The sequence below is a fragment of the Hoplias malabaricus genome, chromosome 5, assembly GCF_029633855.1.
Source record: "Hoplias malabaricus isolate fHopMal1 chromosome 5, fHopMal1.hap1, whole genome shotgun sequence".
NCBI lineage: Eukaryota > Metazoa > Chordata > Actinopteri > Characiformes > Erythrinidae > Hoplias > Hoplias malabaricus.
The window spans coordinates 14,075,905-14,097,835 of NC_089804.1; the positions used below are offsets into that span (position 1 = coordinate 14,075,905).

Below are 21,931 nucleotides of genomic sequence, written 5' to 3' on the forward strand. Positions count from 1 at the left end.
CAAACTTGCATTTTATTTCTCCCCAAATCATCTATTTAACAGAAACAGCACAAAAAAAAGGTGCTTGTGTACTTCAGAGTACCTGATCAGATCGCCGTGTGCGTTTCATGATCTCTTCAAGGCGCTGTGGAAGTGAAAAGTGGTATTAAATCATCAGCAAAGAAAAATAAAACTACTACTACATTTCAGACAAAAAAAATACAAATATGCATGCCTTCTTCCTTTCTAGTCTCTCAGCCTCCTCTTTCTGGAAGTGTTTCTCTCTTTCCTGACGTAAACGGTCTGCCTCTTCACGCTGCCGGGCCTCCTCCTCCTCCTTCTGTACACACACACACACACACACACACACACACACACACATTTTGACATGTAAATTGAACTACAAACCTATGAGGCCATCCTTAAACACAAGTCTTCGTATCACAAATGATCTACATGTTTACTTGATCAGATTTTTCTAAATTTTAAACAGTAATGAGTGTTAAAAAACACACATTTCCAAACATAGAAAACTTCCATGAGAAGGAAAATACCCTTCTTAAATTCCAATGAAAGTCATTGTATTCCATGTAGTTCTGCAGCATTTCTATTGGTTCGTTCATCATGAAATTTTCACACAATATGAAGGACAGCTGCCTTGTTCAAATGACGTAGTAAAATGCATGTTTTTAATGGACGGTGACAATATGGTCATAATTCATTCATTCATTCATTGTCTGTAACCGCTCATCTATTTCAGGGTCGTGGTGGGTCCGGAATCTACCCGAAATCACCGGGCACAAGGCGGGAATGATGTCTGACCTGTTTCTGCAGACGCTCTGCTTCCTCTCTCTCTCTCTGCAGTTGTTCCTCTGCTAAACGTCTCTCCTCCTCCTCTTTCTTTATCTTCTCCTCTGCCAAACGCTGAGCCTCCTCTTCTCTCCTCGCTCTCTCCTCTGCTTTCCTGCGAGCCATTTCCTCTTTATGGCGCCTTAACATTGACCCACACAGATAAATCCTGGAGAATGTCTCACAACATATACATTTGGAACTAAGGACTGCTTCAAATTGTTCTTTGTAGTAGTCATTCATTCATTGCCTGTCAACGCTTATCCAGTTCAGGGTCGCGGTGGGTCCAAAGCCTATCCAGAATCACTGGGCGCAAGGCAGGATCACACCCTGGAGGGGGCGCCAGTCCTTCACAGGTCGACACACACACTCACACCTATGGACATTTTTGAGTCGCCAATCCACCTACAGCGTGTTTTATGGACCGCGGGTCTGTAGTAGTCCAGATCATTTATTTTGTGTATTTAATATAATAATGTAATGATAATGTGCACTTATTTGTACAGCAAACTACAAAATGTGTATTCTGCATTTAACCCATTTGTGGCAGTGAACATTCACACACACACACTAGTGCACTAGGTGCTGTGAACACACCCAGAGCGGTGGGCAGCCATTGCAGCGCGGGGAACGTTTAGGAGTTCAGTGCCTTGCTCAAGGGCACTTCAGCTATGGATGTTCCTGCTGGTCCTGGGGTTTGAACCGGCAACCTTCCGGTACCAAGCCCATTAGGCCAAGACTGTTCCCGTATTTGTATTTGCCAATATGTCCTATATGTTGTATATTTTCAGATATAATACAATAGCTAAAGAAATATGAGGAAACTGAACACTGGACTAGCACTGCAACAGTAATCTGATCATTTTTGTAAGTGAATCATTTTTAGCAGCACATTTTTTAACCATTACCATTCTAGTGTCTTTAATACAGTTCTTTTAAAATACTTCAGGAAAACACACACCTCTCAGCCTCCTCCTGCTGTTTCTTCTCCTCTTCCTCTCTCTCCCTCTGCCCTCGAGCTTGGCGTCGTTTCTCTGCCAGCAGACGAGAGGCCTCCTCTGGGTCTGTGGTGCCTGCAGAGGGTCTACCAGTTTGAGGACTAACAACACTCTCTAAAGAGATAGAGAGAAACACAGGAGAGGTTAGCGGAGGAATGAAACCGAATGACAAATATAACGTAGGAATAAGGATGCACTGAACACAGATGAAAACTGTAGGCTGGAAATGGTCTAAGACAGCCCTATGACAGAGTTCTAACCAATAGCAGGCTCAGCTTTAAGTGCAGTGTTTTCTACAGATGTCTTGGCAGTGCTTTGACTTGGCTCTGTGTCCTCTTGTCCTCTTGCTTCCTCTGGCTTTTTGCCAGCCTCTGCCTCTGTTTTTCCCACCTCGTCCTCCTTCTTGGCTTTCTCGCCCTCTAGGTTCGCTCTGGGCGGTTCTGAGACCACCCTGCTGGGCCGCAGGTTGCCAGGTGACAGGGAAGGGTTGCTAGGAGACAGAGGGAGGGAGGCAGGTGGAGGTGGAGATCTTGACTTTTTGGAAACTGGAAGTTTCTGAGGTGTTTTAGTGGAACTCCTGAAAAACAGCAAAAATCAAGTGAAGACATTTAAACAATATACGACGCAGGACAAAAGTTCACTGTTCTACAGAAAGTGACCACGCAGGTAATAAATGTCCATCTTTTCCGTTTTCTTTTCTTTTATATAATTTACCGAAATTCAGAAGTTGAATGGGTTTTTCATTCTGTTAAAATTTGTTGACAAATGTTGTTGTTACCTTAAGATTTTAAGTTAACTGCCAAAGAGTGCTTTATCTGTTTGCAATAAATGAATATTAAAGATCAAACTCTAACCAAAGAAACAAGGTTTGTTTGTCACAAGCTCAGCGTTTGTGTGTGTACACAAGTACCGGACAGACACTGACTGAGTGGCTCTTCCTCTCTGGCTGCCAGGGGAGGGCGCCCTCTTGGTGGGAGTCATGGTCAGTGCTGGAGTCGGATAGGACAAATTACTCCAGGATTTTCTCACATAGTCCTTATCCTTCCTATCAATCTGATCACATAAAACACACAATTTAACAATAAATACACCTCCCACAGCACAACCCTGATGTAACAAATACAAATGATATAAATCAGAATAATTTGTTTGTTTCGTTGTTGCTTATTACACATTAATCACCACTTTACTTTTTTAGTAGTAAACCAGCAGACACTTCTACTGATGAATCAGAACGACTGAAGGGATTCTTGGTAAATGGGGATGATGCTGAACACCTTTTGCCTTCTGATGGACTAAAGAAATCTTAAACTAAAAACGTGTAGCAACTTTAAAGGCTCATACTGACAAATATCCCTACTACATTTAAACACTGCAAGAAAGACCAGGTGTGCAATTGAATCCTGATTACATCTGAAGTAATTGCATTCACACTGTAGTCGAATATGTCTCTGAAAATTTGGAATAAAATTAACTGTTAAATAATTTGGAACTGAGAATTGGGCCTGGAGGTTGTGGGTTCGAGTCCCGCTCCGGGTGACTGTCTGTGAGGAGTGCGGTGTATTCTCCCTGTGTCTGCGTGGGTTTCCTCCGGGTGACTGTCTGTGAGGAGTGCGGTGTGTTCTCTCTGTGTCTGTGTGGGTTTCCTCCGGGTGACTGTCTGTGAGGAGTGTGGTGTGTTCTCTCTGTGTCTGTGTGGGTTTCCTCCGGGTGACTGTCTATGAGGAGTGTGGTGTGTTCTCTCTGTGTCTGTGTGGGTTTCCTCCGGGTGACTGTCTGTGAGGAGTGTGGCGTGTTCTCTTTGTGTCTGCGTGGGTTTCCTCCGGGTGACTGTCTGTGAGGAGTGTGGTGTGTTCTCTTTGTGTCTGCGTGGGTTTCCTCCGGGTGACTGTCTGTGAGGAGTGTGGTGTGTTCTCCCTGTGTCCGCGTGGGTTTCCTCTGGGTGACTGTCTGTGAGGAGTGTGGCGTGTTCTCTTTGTGTTTGCGTGGGTTTCCTCCGGGTGACTGTCTGTGAAGAGTGTGGTGTGTTCTCCCTGTGTCTGCGTGGGTTTCCTCCAGGGGCTCCGGTTTCCTCCCACTGTCCAAAAACACACGTTGTTAGGTGGATTGGTGACTCAAAAGTGTCCGTAGGTGTGAGTGTGGTAATGAATGTGTGTGTGTGTGTTGCCGTGTGAAGGACTGGTGCCCCCTCCAGGGTGTATTCCCGCCTTGCGCCCAATGATTCCAGGTAGGCTCTGGACCCACCGCGATCCTGAATTGGATAAGGGTTACAGATAATGAATGAATGAATGAATAATTTGGAATTGAGCCCATATCATAAACAACTGTTTGTGTTTAACATAAAAAGAGAATTCTTTTGTCATATCAAAATAACTGTGTGTGGTATAGTTTATTAGGACCATACGCATTACTACTGACATATGTGATGTAAAATATTTGGCAGAGCTGTGGTTGTAGAACAGGGCTTAGAGAAATGGCGGCATAACATTAGGCTACACTCCATCTCAGACAATTTCCTGAATTTGTTGAGCAAACCATTTTGAATGCATTTCAGTGTATTGTACAATAATGTTGACAAGTCTATACAATCCTCATGAACTGTAAAAAACATTTGCTTGTTCAACCTGAAAAAATACATTAAACAATTAACTTGATTATTCTGATGAAAGAGAAAATGAAATACATTTCTCTTCCCTGGCAAACACTTCTATAAGACAGACTGACTTCAGTGTCCAGTGTAGGTCAGTAGTCCATGATGGCCCTGATTCAGTAGATCATCTACACGAAAAACTGACTGACTTCATCTTAGGTTAATAAAGTGTGTAATAAAGTGTTTATACTGAGATTTTATTATTGTTTATTTTGAAACTTTTTATGAAAAACATGGATCAACGCTCCTTATCACTTCGGTGAGAATGCTGAACCTATACTGCAGTAGGCTGAGCAGATATAAATTCCTTCATTCATTATCTGTAACCCTTATCCAATTCAGGGTCGCGGTGGGTCCAGAGCCTACCTGGAATCATTGGGCGCAAGGCGGGAATACACCCTGGAGGGGGCGCCAGTCCTTCACAGGGCAACGCACACTCACACATTCACTCACACCTATGGACACTTTGGAGTCGCCAATTCCAGATATAAATTTACATATTTAAATGTGCCGTTGTGACATCACAGCCATGATGAATTCAAACTGCACTGTTATTGGAGCTTTCCTTTCCATTCCTAAACTGGAAAGGCACTGGATAATGGATAACTGAATATTGTAACTTTACAGGAGAAGGAAATAACCTTCTTAAGTTGGAAGCAAATGTAAAAGATTTTATTTTGGAGCATTTCTATTGGTCGATTTATCATGACATTTTCACACAATTTGAAGGACAGCCGTTTGTTCAAATGATGTATTAAACTAAAAATGAACAAAAAATCGAGATACATGTTTTCCATTGCACAGCGGTGATATGCTTCCCATAACATACACTTTTAAAAACCCAGCTCATTTTTAAGGTGTCCCCTTCTTACCGGCATATTATGAGTGGTCTTTCTGCGAGGAATGGTTTCAGGGCCCACGTATCCAGCTTTGATCGGTCGCTCAAGGCTGAGGCCTGCTCTGATAGGCCGCTCAGTGCTCCGTGACTGCAGTGACTTGAAGGACAGCGAGCTCATTGGGTGACAGGAGGCTGAGCGAGGACAAACGGGGGTCACTGAACCGGGGTCAAAGATTAAGCAGCCAACCAGGCCAGGGGGTCAGATTATGCATTAAATTAACAGGGAATGGAAGGAGCAGGAGGTAAGAATGGAAGCAGAATTTAAAGAAGGGGGGAAAAAAGACAAAAGAAAAGGTGTTTCATGAGAGAGACACAGGGAGGAAAAGAAAGAGAAAGTGTGTGTTAGCATCTAAAAGCACTACAAAGGCATGCAGCAACTACAGTTATTCCTGAGGGATAGGGGCCAGTATTATAATTACGGCACTAAGAAGAACAGGTGTGGCCAAATCTTTCCTTGGTGTGGCCTAGTACTGGTTCCCTTTAAAGTGGTAGCCAAGAGGGCTGCACAATATAACTTTAAAACAAGATAATACATTACGTCTCGACTGATTTGGTTAAATGATTGTTATTATGAACATTTGTTACCCGTATTGGAAAATCTAAATTCATTGATTCATCAAGTCATGCAAAGACAATCATCTGGAAGAGAAGAGAACTGAGATTCGTTTAGGATGCACCTCATATTTAAAAACATAATAATAAAAAATGAAAATGAAAGTGTTATTGGCATGTTTCAGCCCAGTGCTATCAGACCTCTGCAAAAGCCAATTTGGTGATTCCAACAAACAACATATTGTGCAGCCCTAGTCTGTGATTCCCACAAGTCAGCGGTTTTTATGCTTTAGACATAAGCTGGAATTCATGACTGAACACCCTGGTGAGCATCTGCAGAGTCCAAGAGATAGTCAAGCCCCAGTGGCACCAAGAGTGTAGCAGTGTAAAAGTCTAATAATTACTCACACATACAGCAAAGTTGGCCTTTAAACCGTTATATACACAGACACACACACACAGAGACACACACAGACAGGTTGATGTAAAACCAAGCTGGCAGTAACTCTGTAACGCTGTAATAGTGCAGGGAACCCCTGACAGCCCTTTTGTTTTAGAAACCAAGAGGATTCCAGCCAAGCAGAGTCCTAAGATCCAAACCACTCTCTGTCCCCCTCTCTCTCTAAAGATAAAAGCACTTCCATGTTTTCCCTTCTGTAAAATTATGTTTTAGAACCTAGCTAATATAAACATTTTGTCTTCTGTATCAGTGCTGGTTAAAAGGAATGACAAATAATCTTATATATTTTTTCCTGTTTTGCATCTTAGTGCAAATCCTCACCATTTCTGGGCATTTTTCAAAGCTGAACTAGAAACAAATTTATCGAAAATTCTCATGCAATTCCAATTAGCTTTACCACTGGATAATTATTACTTTAGGAGCTCTAGGTGCAGCAAATTCTATTTTGACTTGTGAAAACATGCACAGGATTAAGATCACAGATTGTACACATATAAAGACATTACAGCATATTAAATGTCACAAATCTGTTAGCATTATACTGATGGTCACAAGGAATTTACTTTGTCAATTCATTTATTCATTCATTATCTGTAACTTATCCAGTTCAGGGTCATGGTGGGTCCAGAGACTACCTGGAATCATTGGGCGCAAGGTAGGAACACACCCTGGAGGGGGCGCCAGTCCTTCACAGGGCAACACATTCACTCACAACTATGGACACTTTTGAGTCTCCAATCCACCTACCAACGTGTGTTTTTTGGACTGGGGGAGGAAACCGGAGCACCCGGAGGAAACCTACGTGGACACAGGGAGAACACACCACACTCCTCACAGACAGTCACCCAGAGGAAACCCACGCAGACACAGGGAGAACACACCACACTCCTCACAGACAGTCACCCAGAGGAAACCCACACAGACACAGGGAGAACACACCACACTCCTCACAGACAGTCACCCGTAGCGGGAATCGAACCAACAACCGCCAGGTCCCTGGAGCTGTGTGACTGCGACCCATTTGCATAAAAGTCGGGGCATTTTGTAAAATGCGATAAAAAAAAACCAATGTGATGTGTTTATTCTCTTGAAGGTTTTTTTTTTTAAACTGAAAAAATAAAAAGATAAAATAAACTGGGCTGTAATGTATTTATATGTAAACAATGTTTTAAAAGTATTATGAATCAGGGCACTACTACAGAACCATAATCCTTAATATTTTCACCCAATCTGGCTTTTACAGTATTTCTACTGTTAGAAAGCAATAAACACAAAGGTTTTCATTAATCTATACGGAGAGCACATTAGACTCCTGCGCCTTTATTCACCATAATACAACCATATAAGAACAGTTAGTGTGTGTGTGTGTGTGTTTGGGCATGTGATTTATTTGGTTTTTTATTTACCTGCATCACCAGACAGTGACATAGCACTACGGCTTCTGGCCAAATAAGAGTGAGTTGGTGTCTGCAAGCGATTGATTACAGTACTCTCCCATGGAGTCAGAGGCATACGACGCATACCTGACACAGAAAAAGGTTCACACAAACACAGAACACACACACACACACATACATTAGATACAGTTATATTAGCTGCTAATGCTAAAGAAGGGAAAACAAACGCAGACACACTTGTAAAATCCCAAACATTAATTTGAAAGGAGGAAGAAGACGAAGAACAAAACCCAGAAAGTCAGTCCTTTGACCTCAGTATTGGACAAGAACACATGCAATGCTGGACTGTATACGGGTTTTGCAACGTGCATGCTCAACAAGCAAAGCAAATATATTTCCAAAATCAATATACAGCATGGCAAGAGCATGTCCTTCAGTCAAAGCGAGCACGGACAGAAGGTGGAGTTAGAGACACTCAAACACAACCTGTCAATCAGACTCATGCCCCACATTAACATACCCCCCACACATTCTCCAAAACACCACTGGACTAAAGACAGGGGGTGACTTGGACTATTGCTAACGGACACATGCATAAATATACATTCATAAATATAAAAAATGTTAAGTTATTTCACCCCAAAGTCCCTGCTAGTGTGTTTTGTGTTTACGCTGGTGAATGTGTGTTTCCTGTGAAAGAGGGATGAAATAACTGCTGGGTATAACCCAGGTCCACCTGTGAGTTTGTCCTGCTGGATCTTCTCCCTGGAATCTCGACCTTTAGACTGAACTTTATTTACTAAGCAAGAGGAAGAGAGGGACGTCCGCTTCTGTAAGGCTTAGACCGACAGCACAAGACACAACAATCACACAGCTGTTAATGACACATAAACACTGCACTACAACAGAGACACAACTAAGTAGAGATGATGATTGGAGATTTGATTTAAAGTAGTTCAGGCACTGGCTGGTTAGTGTTAGTGAGTCTAAGCTAAGAGAGAGAGAAAAAAATAGACATTAAAATGTTTGATTCTTTCTACAAGAATAAAGAAAGAAGGGAAAAAAATATTTATTTATTTTGGATTTTGAGGATCTATGAGTTTATAAACCAAAAGATTATAAGGGAAGGGGGGAAAAAAGAAAACTGGAGACTGATTTATATCTAGCCCGAGTTGTAGATTTACACAGCCAAGTGAGTCTTTGTCAGATGTTTTGGGAAGCTATACAAAGAGTGGGAGACTGAAATGCTCCTTAGATTCATCCTAAACAGCACATTCATTATGTGCGAGTCAACCATATTGTACCAAGGAAAGTGAAAAACCAAGAACATCACAAAGGACAAAATGTCTGAATCTGTGTTTTGGTATCAGTGTGTGTGGTTACCTCTGTCTGGCGAGTTTAACAGCGTGGCAGAAGAAGAGGATAAGCGTTTGGTTATGACTGGGTCTGTGTGTTTGGACAGATTCATGGTGGAAACTGACCTTCTGTCAGCATCTACAAACACACACAGAGACACCGACAATCAGACGCACGACAGGACGAACTGTGCACAGAAAACACGGTGCGGAAACTGTAAAGCGGTAAGAACACTCAGGCTGGCATTTGATTCAAGAGTCATTTCTCAGATTCCAGAAATTTTAGAATCGGGAGTCAACTCCAAAGCTTTAACATCAATGCCACACTGTCTGAATATTAGGTTTGACTGCAGGGGCCTTGGGTTGATTCCTTCCTATATGTGTCTAATTTGTATTTATAATGATTACATATAAGACACAAAATAAATCATGTTTTTCATATTATAATATTGTAATATGAGATTAGGTCAAATATTGTGTGGCATTAGCTAATTAATTTAATCAGTTCCCTTTAACTAGAACTATATTCAGATCTGACTCTGAAACCTTTGGAATCAGACAGAACTGGTTGGGTGCTGGGGAAAAGAGAGAATGCAGGAAGATGAGAAAACTAAAGATGCTAAAACCTTGCGATGTTTTTCTACTGTCCTCAGAGTTACAATACTGTTAGTGAAGGCTAATTTCAGGTTAATTCAATGGAAAATGAAAGTGCTACAGCTCTACATAATTCATGTAGTTTGACTGTGAATGTAAAACTGCAGCCAAGTAGGTAAAGCTTATTACAATGCTAACACTGCCCTTTATATTCACTTACATTTTTTTTTTTATAAATGTAATTTTTCAAAGATCGATTTACTACAGACATTCCTCAAAGTAACTGCCTACATGCTACATGCTAACCAAAGTGTAAATAAGCTATCAACTCTACAAAGAGAGACTTCTACACAGTTCTAAATGATAAGCAAGAGAAAGAATTTCTATTTCCAACTAGGTGTTAGGATCCTACGGCAGTGACTAAAACTATTGGCCACAAACTTACAACTTTACACAACCCACAAAATCCCAATCTAATGCCATTACTAATTAGCCTGATGCTACATGCCGGTCTCAGCTGTCGCTAGTCAGCTGGCTAGTGCACTGCTCTACTCTGACAGTGATATTCACATTGAGTGCACAGACGCTGCTGACGCGCCAGGCTAAATGCACCGTGATAATGCTCCAGCCCAGCGAGGTCCAACGGTAGGAGGAGAGCAGAGTCATCAAAACCTGAGAGAGAGAGCAGCCAGAGGGACGGGGCAAGAAAAGCAGATGATAATACAGAGAGAGAGAGAGAGAGAGAGAGAGAAAAGAAAGGGAGAGAGAAAGACAGCAAAACAGAAAGGGAGAAAGAGAGAAAAAAGAGAAAACAAAGAAAGAAAGAGAGAAAGAAAAAAGAGGGAGAGAAAGAGAGAAAAAAGAGAAAGAGAGAGAGAAAAAGAAACAAAATGGAGGTCATAAAAGTTAGGAGCAAAATCAAAAGGAAAACATGGAAGAGAGAGAGAGAAATGACAAAGAGAGCTAAAAGGGCAAACGGGAGGGGGCAGCTGTAGCAGGCCCTGAGTCAGCAAGTGTGTGTGAGCAATGAGATGCAGAGCAGAAAACAACAGCGTACATAATCCGTGCAAACACACCTGCAGCTGCATGGGAGCATTAACATATTTCACACAAACATACAGTAGAAGAATATAATCCTATAGAGTGATTATGTATTCTCCAAGACAAGATATTAGGAACACGTACATGAACAATCACTATACTCGTCTTCATGTAATTTGTCATACAAAAGTGAATTTGTATGTACATGTTTTTGTTCAGTCTGCTTTTTTTTGGCTTTTTGTGGTGTAACATTCCTGCAAATTTAGTTAAATGAAACTTAAAACCTTAAAATATCCACTCAAAACTCTGATAACCACATATGATCATAATGAAAAACGTAAGAAAATTAAAACAGAGAATGATCAGTTGGAGAACTGAAAATAGGCCCTTCTAATCAATTGTATATCAACAAAGTAGTTTTTCCGATTTGTTGACTTGCTAAGCCCTAATGGAGGATAAAGTCATGGGTGTTTTATTTGACATAAACATAGCAAAAATAAATAAAAACTTCATTGCAATAACCAGATCAGCTGTTTGTGTCATCTAAACCTGTTCTAAAAGTTTTTGAAAAAGAAAAGAAAGGAGCTGATATCTGAACCTGAAGCAGTTACTTGACAGAGCCGATTTAAAGCCTAAGCACCACTTAATGGACCTCCATGAATATTTCACATTATTTTAGTTACTGACATATATAAGTATGATCTAAAATTAAAATAGCAGCTTAATTTGCTTTAAAACTGACAATTTTATTAATTGACGGAAAAACCCGAGCTCGCTACGGAAATTCTTGAACGCAACCGTGACGTCACTGGTGGACAACAGCTGAACAACGCCGCGGTAAAACACCGTTATGACTGACTGTTATGACAGTATCTAGCTAAATAACCAACATTATTCATGACAATAGCCTAGCAATAAGCTAAACTCAAATTTAGAGGTACCGTTATTCTTGTAAATGTGATCGAAGTCGAACTCGAATTCATCCGACACTATAAACCTCCGTAATGCAGCTACGTAGCCAAGTATAATCTGAGCCACCGAGTTTAGCAAGTCAAGCTAACGTTAACTAACACCAACTAAAACAGGCGAAGTAAGTGTCCTTACCCTGTTTACTTCCATGTTACAGAGGCTCTTGAACACCTTTCGTTGGTGTCCTTACATGCCCATATTGTTGGAAAAGCGCCAGTGAAATGAGCTACAGATAACGGAGTAAGCGGATGGTCCTTTCCAAAGTGCCCGTTTAAAGTTGACAGATTTAGTCCATTTTCTGGATATTTTGGGATCTTTGAGCCATTTGTGCACAGATGTCCCACTGTACATTGAATGATTGCGGCCAGAAACAACACACCTTTTCGTCATTTTGCATTAAACTAAGTGCAGCTTCTAGAGTTGTTGTCCACCATCTACGTCACAGGCAAGAGTTTCCGAACACTGTTGGGGGGGTCTTTTAAACCTTATTCCTTGAATTAGTGAGAAATAACATGTTTTCTGACTATCAATAAACACAAGTTAGGAACTCAAATTCCACTGTATTTATTTGTTTGACACTTTCATAGAGCTGGTGCTTAGCCTTTAAATAGTGCATACACTGGACAATGACAGAAACATTTTGCAAATATTGAGCTAAAGCGCAGAGGGGTTTTTAGTGCATTTACCACTGTTGTGCGATGTGCTGGTTGTAAGAACCCCTCCCCAGCTCCAGCGGTTTGATTTTGGCCTGGCTCTCTGACTTTTTTCCAGAGTTCTCCTCATCACAGCTTCATAGCGTGCCTGGTCAACACATTCACATCCAGACAAATACACTTCAGTGTGGATAAATCCCTTATAATTACTTTTCAACAAAAACATTTCCATTTTACAAAAATATTTCTACATTTTGTTGTTATTTTTATATGTTAGAAGTGTGTAGTCAACACAATGGTGAACATACACATGTACATCCTGTTTTCACGGGGGACACTGTATATTCCGGTAATGCTAATGTTAATGCTAACAGGCTAACAGTTGTTTCCTTGCATAAAACACCTGAATATAGGTCTGTAGAACAGGTTAAACCTCACTTCTAAAAAGGACATGAGCATTCTAAGTGGTGTGTGTGTGTGTGTGTGTGTGTGTGTGTGTGTTATAATATTGATAGATAATTTAAATCACTGTCATCAGAATATCAAAATGGGCTGATGTTTTCTTCATATTCCCTCAGAAAGTGTTACTTCCTAGAAGCATAAAATGGCTGTTACTGTACAAACACAGAAAAACTTCATCACTACTTGTTAATTATGAAGATTAAGCAGCAGTGAAGTTACAGTCGATACAAATGATTAGTGCACTCCAGTGTGACTAGGCAAGGCCTTGTTTGAGTGTCCCTGATTTGTGGAGTTGAGGAGATTGAGAAGAGCACCTTCTCCTCCTGAAGTTTCTGCTGACGTTTCTCCTCCACAGCAGCTCGTCTCTTGTCCTCCTTTCTTCTCTGTTCCTCCAGACGTCTCCTCCTCTCCTCCAGCTGTTTCTCATAGAACTGCCTTGCTCGCTCCTCACGTTCCAGCCACTGGGCCTCTCTAACAGCTACAGACATGCAGTAAGGTAAGGACACATACAATGTGAGAAAAATGTAAATGTAAAGCACCACTTTTTAGAGTGTCACAGCGCTTCAAGGTCTTCAAGTCGCAATTCTGCAGGGAGAATGCAAACATGTCAGACAATTATATATATATATATATATATATATATATAAGCACAATTTATCTGGACCCAAAGCCTAAAAGTAATATTTGAAACTAATTGAGTGTTTTTTATAGCTACTGTTCACCATATGTTCATCAATCCAGGGCCTACCAGAATCATTGGGCAGGGGAGCATGCCCTTAACAGGGCACCAGTCCATTATAAGCCATCACAGACTCACACAGTCATCTACACACTCAAATCCACACACCAACATGTGTTTTTAGATTGTGGGAGGAAACTGGAGCACCCCATGGAAACCCACACAGACACAAGGAGAACACCCCAAGTACTCTGAGGCAGGATTTGAACCCACTACCCCAGGACCCTGAAGCAGTGGGGCAGCTATCTGTTGTGCCACCATGTTGCCCTATAGCTGTTCATTCATTCATTATCTGTAAGCGCTTATCCAGTTCAGGGTCGCAGTGGGTCCAGAATCACTGGAATCATTGGGCGCAAGGCAGGAATACACACTCTGGAGGGGGCGCCAGTCCTTCACAGGGCAACACACACACAGTCACGCATTCTCTCACACACTCACACCTACGGAAACTTTTTTGAGTTGCCAATCCACCTACCAACATGTGTTTTTGGACTGTGGGAGGAAACCGGAGCACCCGGAGGAAACCCACGCAGACACAGGGAGAACACACCACACTCCTCAGACAGTCACCCGGAGGAAACCCGCGTGGACACGGGGAGAACACACCACACTCCTCTCAGACAGTCACCCGGAGGAAACCCACGCGTAGGAAACTCTAGGTCCCTGGAGCTGTGTGTCTGCGGCACTACCTGCTGCACCACCGTGCCACCCCCTATAGCTGTTGTGTTACGGAAATTATTTCATACATACAAACTGAAAACGACACAATTTTGCGGGTGTCCATTTCAAAGCATAAAAAGCTATATATTATACAACATGAAATGTGCTACTTTCATCTTTAAAAGCCTGTTTTTTTCCAACCAGCCTAAATGTTCTAAAACATAAAGAAAAAAACACTAATCCTAAAACTTCTTTTACAACTTCTGTGCAGAGGCGCCAGCAGTTTACATAATCACTGAACCTCACCATGGCAACCTGCCACATTCACCTAGTCATGCCGAGTGAGTGGGGCAAAGAGAGAGAGACTGACTCTGGGTCTTGTGTTTGTAGTTTAGTGATTTAAATGCCTATAAATCTACTCTTTCCTAAACATCAGCTATTGTACATTACAGCTTTTCCTCACATTTGTGCTTAAAGGTGGGCACTATTGTAAATTTTATACGCCAATATATTTATTTTTGCTAAGAACTGGCTTTCTGGACGAACAGACACACAGATAGACATAGACAGACATGATGACCATGTACAACACCTACCATTCTGTTTCTCCCTCTCCTCCCTCCTCTCTCGAGCCAGTCTCTGCCTCTCATCGAGTTTGAGCAGCGGTGGCTCTGCTGATACACACAGACACATAGGTTTAGAGAATAAACAAACAGATTGTACACAGAAATATTTCAGCAGGAATTTGAGCTGTTTTTGGCCCCTGCTTCAGTGTCTTTCCCTGTGGCACCAAACTTTTGTGAAATTTATATTCAATAAAATTATATTCTTTTTAATTCAACAGGGTTTTGGGATGTATTTTTATTTATTTGCATTTTAAACCAAACATCACACACAAACAGACGTTCTATATAAATAAATAATAAAATAATAAATACATTTTAAAATGACAAAAATAGATGTCATGTTAACATCAGCTTCAGTGACAAACAAAATTACAATATATATTAGTTATTAAATAAATTCTATCGATTCTTTGTCCCCAGAACTGACAAGGTTCTTTTTTTTACTGGAAATGTTCATTTTTCCATGGCCATACATTGAGAAATGGAATTCTCCCACTGACCTACTGTTGGAGGTTCCAGACTTTTTCACTTATAAGATATATTGTGCTTTGCACACAGGGGGTCCTCGACTTACGACGTTGATCCGTTCCTACGTTGCGTTGTAAACCGTTTTTCGGTGTAAGTCGGAACATACGTACATAGTGTACGTAAATAACATACTGTAAGCACGTATCCTATCCTAACACCTATCCTCCTCGGTCCCGAGCCGCGTAACCGTGTATTCTTCCGCCGCGCCGCGCATTACGACGTTTACGACGCAAAACCACTTAAGTCTAAACAAGGCTTTATACAGTAAATGGGAGATGTGTCGTAGCCACGAAACATCGTAACTCAGGACTGACGTAACCCGAGGACCTCCTGTATTTATATTTTTTTGTTTTAGACTTTAATAAACAAACAAAAAAAAATGTTGGACATAGGAGGTATTCTAATGGAGGTAATTAATTATATAATTTGTTCTACACTCCTCCAAAAATGTTTATTATAACTACATTCCCACATACAATGAAATACAGTTCCTACATCCACACCACATTTATTACATGTATCTGGATTGTTATCAAACTGGTGAAATAGAGAGGGATACAAATATATCAGAACAATCCACTGGTACTGCATTAGTTTAAGTTTAGATTTTATAGAATGATGTTTTGGGATGTATTGGTGTAAACATTAGGGTGACAACTGGCACTACATTGTTTCTTGTATTATATCCTGGGCTAATTTAAAGTAGCAAACTCTTTTTTTCTTGTCAAAACATACTTAGTTGTGTATTTTTTTCCATAAAGTGCAGCACACTTTAATGAACTGCTTTGTAATTCCTGAAAGAACAGCTGATTCTCCACAGTTAATGGTCTCGCACATGAAAGTGCCGATGTTTGAAACAGGTTTAACCAAGTAAATCTGATACATCCAGGCCACTAGGTGTCAGTGTAACGACAGTTCCATTAAATGCTGATGAAACACTGAGCAAGACCACACTGGGCTTCAGGACACAGCTGTTTTCTCCAGTGTCTGTTTGGGACTTGTGTGATCTGCAGATTCTACGAGGAGGAGCTGTAAACAAAACTGTCCATTCTGATTGGTCTCACCTCCATCTCCTCTGCACTCATGAGCACACATATTTGGCAAAATGAGAAATGGGACACCCTACTGCCACACAGACCTTGTGTGTGTGCACCGTTGTAGAGTGCTGGACCACAAGAGCGCCATTTGGGATGGCTAGGTACAACAACTCGGTAGTATTTTTACCTTAATAATACAGTTTCAAGATCTTTATGATGCATCACTGACCTGTAATAGGTGAATAAACCCACTATGTTTGTTAATCTGGGCTCTGCACTGCAGAAACAAGCCCTTCCCTCCCCTTCCCCACTGACTTCTGTACAGTGCCGTAAAGATAAACGACACTAGAGGAGCCCCAAACCTTGACCAGCGTTTCTTTAATTTACTAAACACACATAATGTAAAAATAACTCACTAATCCTTGTGAAAGTCTCAAGCTTTACACACCTGGTCTCCCTGTGGTACTTTGTACATCTGTTGGGCTGGGAATGGTATAGGTGTTGCGTCCTGAGGTGGAGGAGTCCGGCCGACTCGAAGACTTCTTCTCATCTCCTCTGAGATAAGAGTCTGAATCTGAAGGACAGTTGGGAGAACAGTAAGCAAAATGTGTTTGTAATGAGCAACACACACACACACATATATATAGCTAAACAAACCAGAATAGTATCTATAAAGAAGGGCAGGTGTCTGTATTAGTACAATCACATTAAAATAAGGTTTTCTGTCAATTACAAACATATAAGAATTAAATTACAACAGTGAATGACATTCAATGTTACCTTCAAAACCTATTGGCCCCCCTGGCCCCAATATATGATCTTTAATAATACACCACACTGCCAAAAGTATTTGATTGGCTGCCTTTGCAAGCATATGAACGTGAGTGATAACCCATTCTTAATCCATGGGGTTTAATATGATGTCAGTCCACCCTTTTGCAGCTATAACAGCTTCAACTCTTCAGAGAAGGCTTTCAACAAGGTTTAGGAGTGTGATTTAGACCATTCTTTCAGAAGAGAATTTGTGAGGTCAGACACTGGAGAGAAGGCCTGGCCCACAGTCTCCGCTCTAATTCATTCCAAAGGTATCCAGGACGTTGTGCAGGCCAATCAACATCTACCACACCATATTCACGCATCCATGTCTTTATGGACCTTGCTTTGTGCACTGGTGCACAGTGATGTTGAAACAAGAAGGGGCCATCCCCAGAATGGCATCTTATCACAGTACCATGATGGCATTCACTGAGCTCAAATGACCATGGCACACGTCCTCCATGTTTGTTTTTCTGCAGAACGCTTCTCCCAATAGACAGGCCATATACAGCCTATGAGGCGGGCAGTCACAGAACCAGTAGACATCAACCAAGAGAAACAGCCCTGAGCCCTGACTTTTCAGAGCACGGAAAACACTTGTGTGCAGAAAAATCTAGAGGGAAGAGAACTCGGTGCAGGAAGGAAATGTTAAAATCAAGAGGGTATCAATTAATCAAGAATGGGGGGGGGGGGGGGGGGGAGAGCGAGATGATGATTAGTGGCATGTGCAAATCTCTATGCTCTCGAGCTTCACATTTGTGTTTGCAAGATGGATATTTACACACTTGACATGTAAACACATACAGGTTTATATTTTCTACCAGGTTTTTTTGCACCCTCTACTTTTGACATTGATGTGGCACCATAGGAACACCTGAATTGGACTGATATGGATGGTTGAGTGAACGCTTTTAGCAATACAGTGGAACCTCTATTAACGAAGGCCTGTACTAACGAACTTTCCAAGATACGAACCGGGAATTTGAATATTTTTTCCTCCACCAACGAACCACGACTCTAGAAACGAACCCGAGGCTTCGCCGAGCCGGCGGCTGGAAATGGCCACTGACCCCAGTAGGCGAGTCTCCCAGCGCCCAGACTTGAGTGAGCTTTTAAGATTAGCAAATTGTAGCTTTAGCAATTTAGCATTAGTGTAAATAGCAGACATTGAAATTCGTGCCAAGTTAAGCCGTATCTACGCTTCTTTTCCCCACATTCACCACCTACTCTCCGTTATTCCACACCCCCCCCACCTCCCGTCATACAGCCAGTGCCTGTGTTACTCCTCCAGCCAGTCGTTACGTCTTCAAGGTAGCGATGTGTAACCACTTAAAACTTTATTTCTTTATTACTGTTACCACTGTATTTCTCTTTTATTTTTAGTAACGCTACATGTATTTTTTTACTAATTTGAGAGTGTTGTAAACATATATCAGTGCAAAAAGGGTGACTTTCGGGGTGGGGGCTGGAACGCATTAATTGCTTTTCCATTATTTTAAATGGGGAAAATTGACTCGAAAAACGAACTTTTCCCACTTACGCACCGGGTCACGGAATGGATCGTAAGTTCGTACGTAGAGGTTCCACTGTATAATGTATGTACTGAATAACAACACATTTAAGGGTTTAAAGTAATAGGTAGAATACAGCAGAATATATACCAGTGCAGTTAACTATGTTATTCCGTATAATTTATCCACTTTTAAAATATTCTATTCTTTACCTGAATCCTAAACCTTATTGCCACATATTTACTAAGTGTAAATGGCTTAGTTAGAGGTGGACAACATTTCTTTTTTACTGATGTTACTATAATAAACAAGTTGCGTTTTTTAATGGACATTGTGTATATTTAGAGCACTGCCCGCTGCAAGGGTTTTTTTTTCTACACAGCCTGTAAATATTATGTGACACCACTAGTGCATTGTGTGTGTGTGTGTGTGATTACTAGAACAGGGTTCATATAAAATCATGGTAAGATAATTTTACACTGACTGATATTATTGGCAACAGATATGACAGTCAGGCCCTGTAACAGAAGTCCTGACTCAGTTCATGAAGGGCTTGAATCCAGTGCGTCAGAGCAAGAAAAACACTCCACTGTGCAGAACAGGGGAAGCCCAGGTCTGGGATGGAATGCTGATCTATGAGAGAGGGGCTCAGTCACACATCAGTCATGTTACTGTTGCAACCACACTGGATATCGATGTTATATCAACTATGGTAGTTACCAAGGTCAGTCGAGTTCTGCTGAGTTTCATATTGATTTGTGTTTTAACACCACTCAGCAACCTGCTGTGACACTTGCAACATCACACACCTGATCAATATTTATTCTCTCTCTCTCACACACACACATACTGTGTGTTATGGCTGAGTCACTGCTGAGAGAATGAGTATGAAAGCAAACAAATACTACAAAAGTGGTTCTCAACCTTTTCCTACAGAGCCCCCCTTTTGTAGATTTATAAATATTTATAAATATTTTCAACCCCCGTCCACACTGACCCATACATACAAGTCTACTGCTCCATAATCCAGTCATTCATTCATTCATTCATTCATTATCTGTAACCCTTATCCAATTCAGGGTCACGGTGGGTCCAGAGCCTACCTGGAATCATTGGGCGTAAGGTGGGAATACACCCTGGAGGGGGCGCCAGTCCTTCACAGGGCAACACAGACACACACAAACTCACACCTACGGACACTTTTGAGTCATCAATCCACCTACCAATGTGTGTTTTTTGGACTGTGGGAGGAAACCCGAGCACCCGGAGGAAACCCACGCGGACACTGGGAGAACACACCACAGTCCTCACAGACAGTCACCCGGAGCGGGAATCAAACCCACAGCCTCCAGGTCCCTGGAGCTGTGTGACTGCGACACTACCTGCTGCGCCGTCATTCATTCACCGTCTGTAACGGCGTATCCAGTTCAGGGTCACGGAGGGTCACATCACTAAAGTGGATGCTGCATATTGGTGATATTTGAGGCGACTCCCTAATATTCTAAAAACTGTAAACACTTTAGGTGTCCTGAAACACACATGTATTGGTGCCCATAAGATTATTTCACTGATTAGTTAGTCATAGATGTAGAGGGAAGTCACGTCAAAACACAAACCCCATGTTTTATTTGGCTATGTACATAACAGCTGCTTTTACTAGTTTGATGTTTGGTCATATGAGGATTCCCATTAAAGAGTAATCTTCAAAGTGTATCCCATAATACTGTGGAGAAAGGGGGGTGTACGGCAGAGCAGATCAACTGTAGACAGTTTGGCAGATGGCTTGTCTAGACAGCAGTCAGAGAATACAGAAATGAATGAGCAATTAATACAAACTGCAAAATTAGAAAATGTGATAGAGAGCACAGTTCATTTTAAAGCAGCTTTAGGTGTAAATATAGTCGCTGTCCAAAGACAAACACGTATCTTTATTTTTGTGGATTGTGGATCATGAAAAGTCAGCAGCTGTTCTCCACACGGTGTGAAAATGTCAAGATCAATAGACCAATAGAAATGCTCCAAAATGACTTTTCATTTTACATTGACCTCTGTTGAAAGTTAAGGTTTTTTCCTTCTACAGTAAAGTTGTTATTGTTAAGATGCATGTTTTTCTTTGGACAGCGACAATATGTTACAAAACCCTGTTCCACCTACCCATCAAGTAGCTGATCAGTTAAGACATGTTCACTGTCTACTGTCTAATGTTAGCTTCTTTAATTATGCCCTGGAGCTATGAGGTTAATGTGGCAAACGACTTATGGACGTATAAAACTCAGGATTTAGCATCTAACTGTATGTCTAATAAATTTAATAAACAGTATGTGATAAAGCATCAAAAACCACATCACTACATGGTACATTTATAGATCAGAGAGTCACTCACAGTACTTTTACACATTACACAGAAGTAGTTAACGTAATGTAGTGTTATGGGTCTTCCCCAAGAAGTCTCAATAATATACTGTGGTTTTCATTCCCAGGTCTTGCCCGGACTGGTTACTACTAATCAGAACCGTAGCTGAACCTAAGCATTTTACCGTGCCATTTGAGTAAGGTGTTCACAAATATCCGTCATCTGATAAGACCAGACTAAAGTAGCTACTGCCTGCTCCAGATTGCTTTCTTCCTAAAGGCTCTTCGGGGACACTGCTGTTCCAGATATACGCAAAGACCTAACTCTGTCTGACCTATTTACTCCCTGCTAAAAGCTCTGGGTATCCGTTTCCCAACCTTTATGTCGGAACATAATCATTTTACCCCCTACAGGAAAACAAATTAAAATAAATAAATAAATAAAAATCGTTGTTTTAGTCATCGAAGTGTTGTCTAACCAGATTAACTTCAACGTATCACAAAAGGCCTGTGAGGAAGGTATTCATAAAGATAATAGAAGCAAACCTCACTAATACACCAAGGTAATCCAACCTGAAATTCATTTGCTCCCCATTGTGACTACAGAATCAGGAAAAATCCCAGCTTTATTTTTCATGCAGGATGTACAATAGAGAAAAGGTTGGTGTGTGTGTGTGTACTTTTCCATCTACACCCTACAGCTATCCCTGCTGTTGTAACTGAACTGAGCTCCATGACATTTAAGGAAGCAGAATAAGCCAGCTGCACAAAATAAAGTCACAAAAAACACAAAACGTCTTTCATC

At 41.3% G+C, this 21,931-nt stretch overlaps 1 protein-coding gene across 6 annotated transcripts in view; it reads right to left on the minus strand.

Annotated features, from left to right (window-relative positions):
• Window positions 1–21,931, minus strand: part of map7b (microtubule-associated protein 7b) — a 37,829-nt gene that overhangs the window by 6,417 nt on the left and 9,481 nt on the right. Inside the window, exons 2-16 of one of the 6 annotated variants that reach the window (XM_066671755.1) lie at window positions 16,896–17,021; window positions 14,853–14,927; window positions 13,172–13,335; window positions 12,429–12,543; window positions 9,167–9,277; window positions 8,520–8,621; window positions 7,793–7,909; window positions 6,335–6,352; window positions 5,349–5,530; window positions 2,737–2,879; window positions 2,087–2,403; window positions 1,790–1,940; window positions 802–970; window positions 215–319; window positions 83–124 (exon numbers count right to left, since the gene is read on the minus strand). In XM_066671755.1, the coding sequence (XP_066527852.1) occupies window positions 83–124; window positions 215–319; window positions 802–970; window positions 1,790–1,940; window positions 2,087–2,403; window positions 2,737–2,879; window positions 5,349–5,530; window positions 6,335–6,352; window positions 7,793–7,909; window positions 8,520–8,621; window positions 9,167–9,277; window positions 12,429–12,543; window positions 13,172–13,335; window positions 14,853–14,927; window positions 16,896–17,021 (1,937 nt within the window). Of the gene's footprint in view, window positions 1–82; window positions 125–214; window positions 320–801; window positions 971–1,789; window positions 1,941–2,086; window positions 2,404–2,736; window positions 2,880–5,348; window positions 5,531–6,334; window positions 6,353–7,792; window positions 7,910–8,519; window positions 8,622–9,166; window positions 9,278–12,428; window positions 12,544–13,171; window positions 13,336–14,852; window positions 14,931–16,895; window positions 17,022–21,931 lie in introns of all 6 variants that reach the window. The other 5 variants (XM_066671757.1, XM_066671760.1, XM_066671758.1 and 2 more) reach the window with 5 other exon arrangements.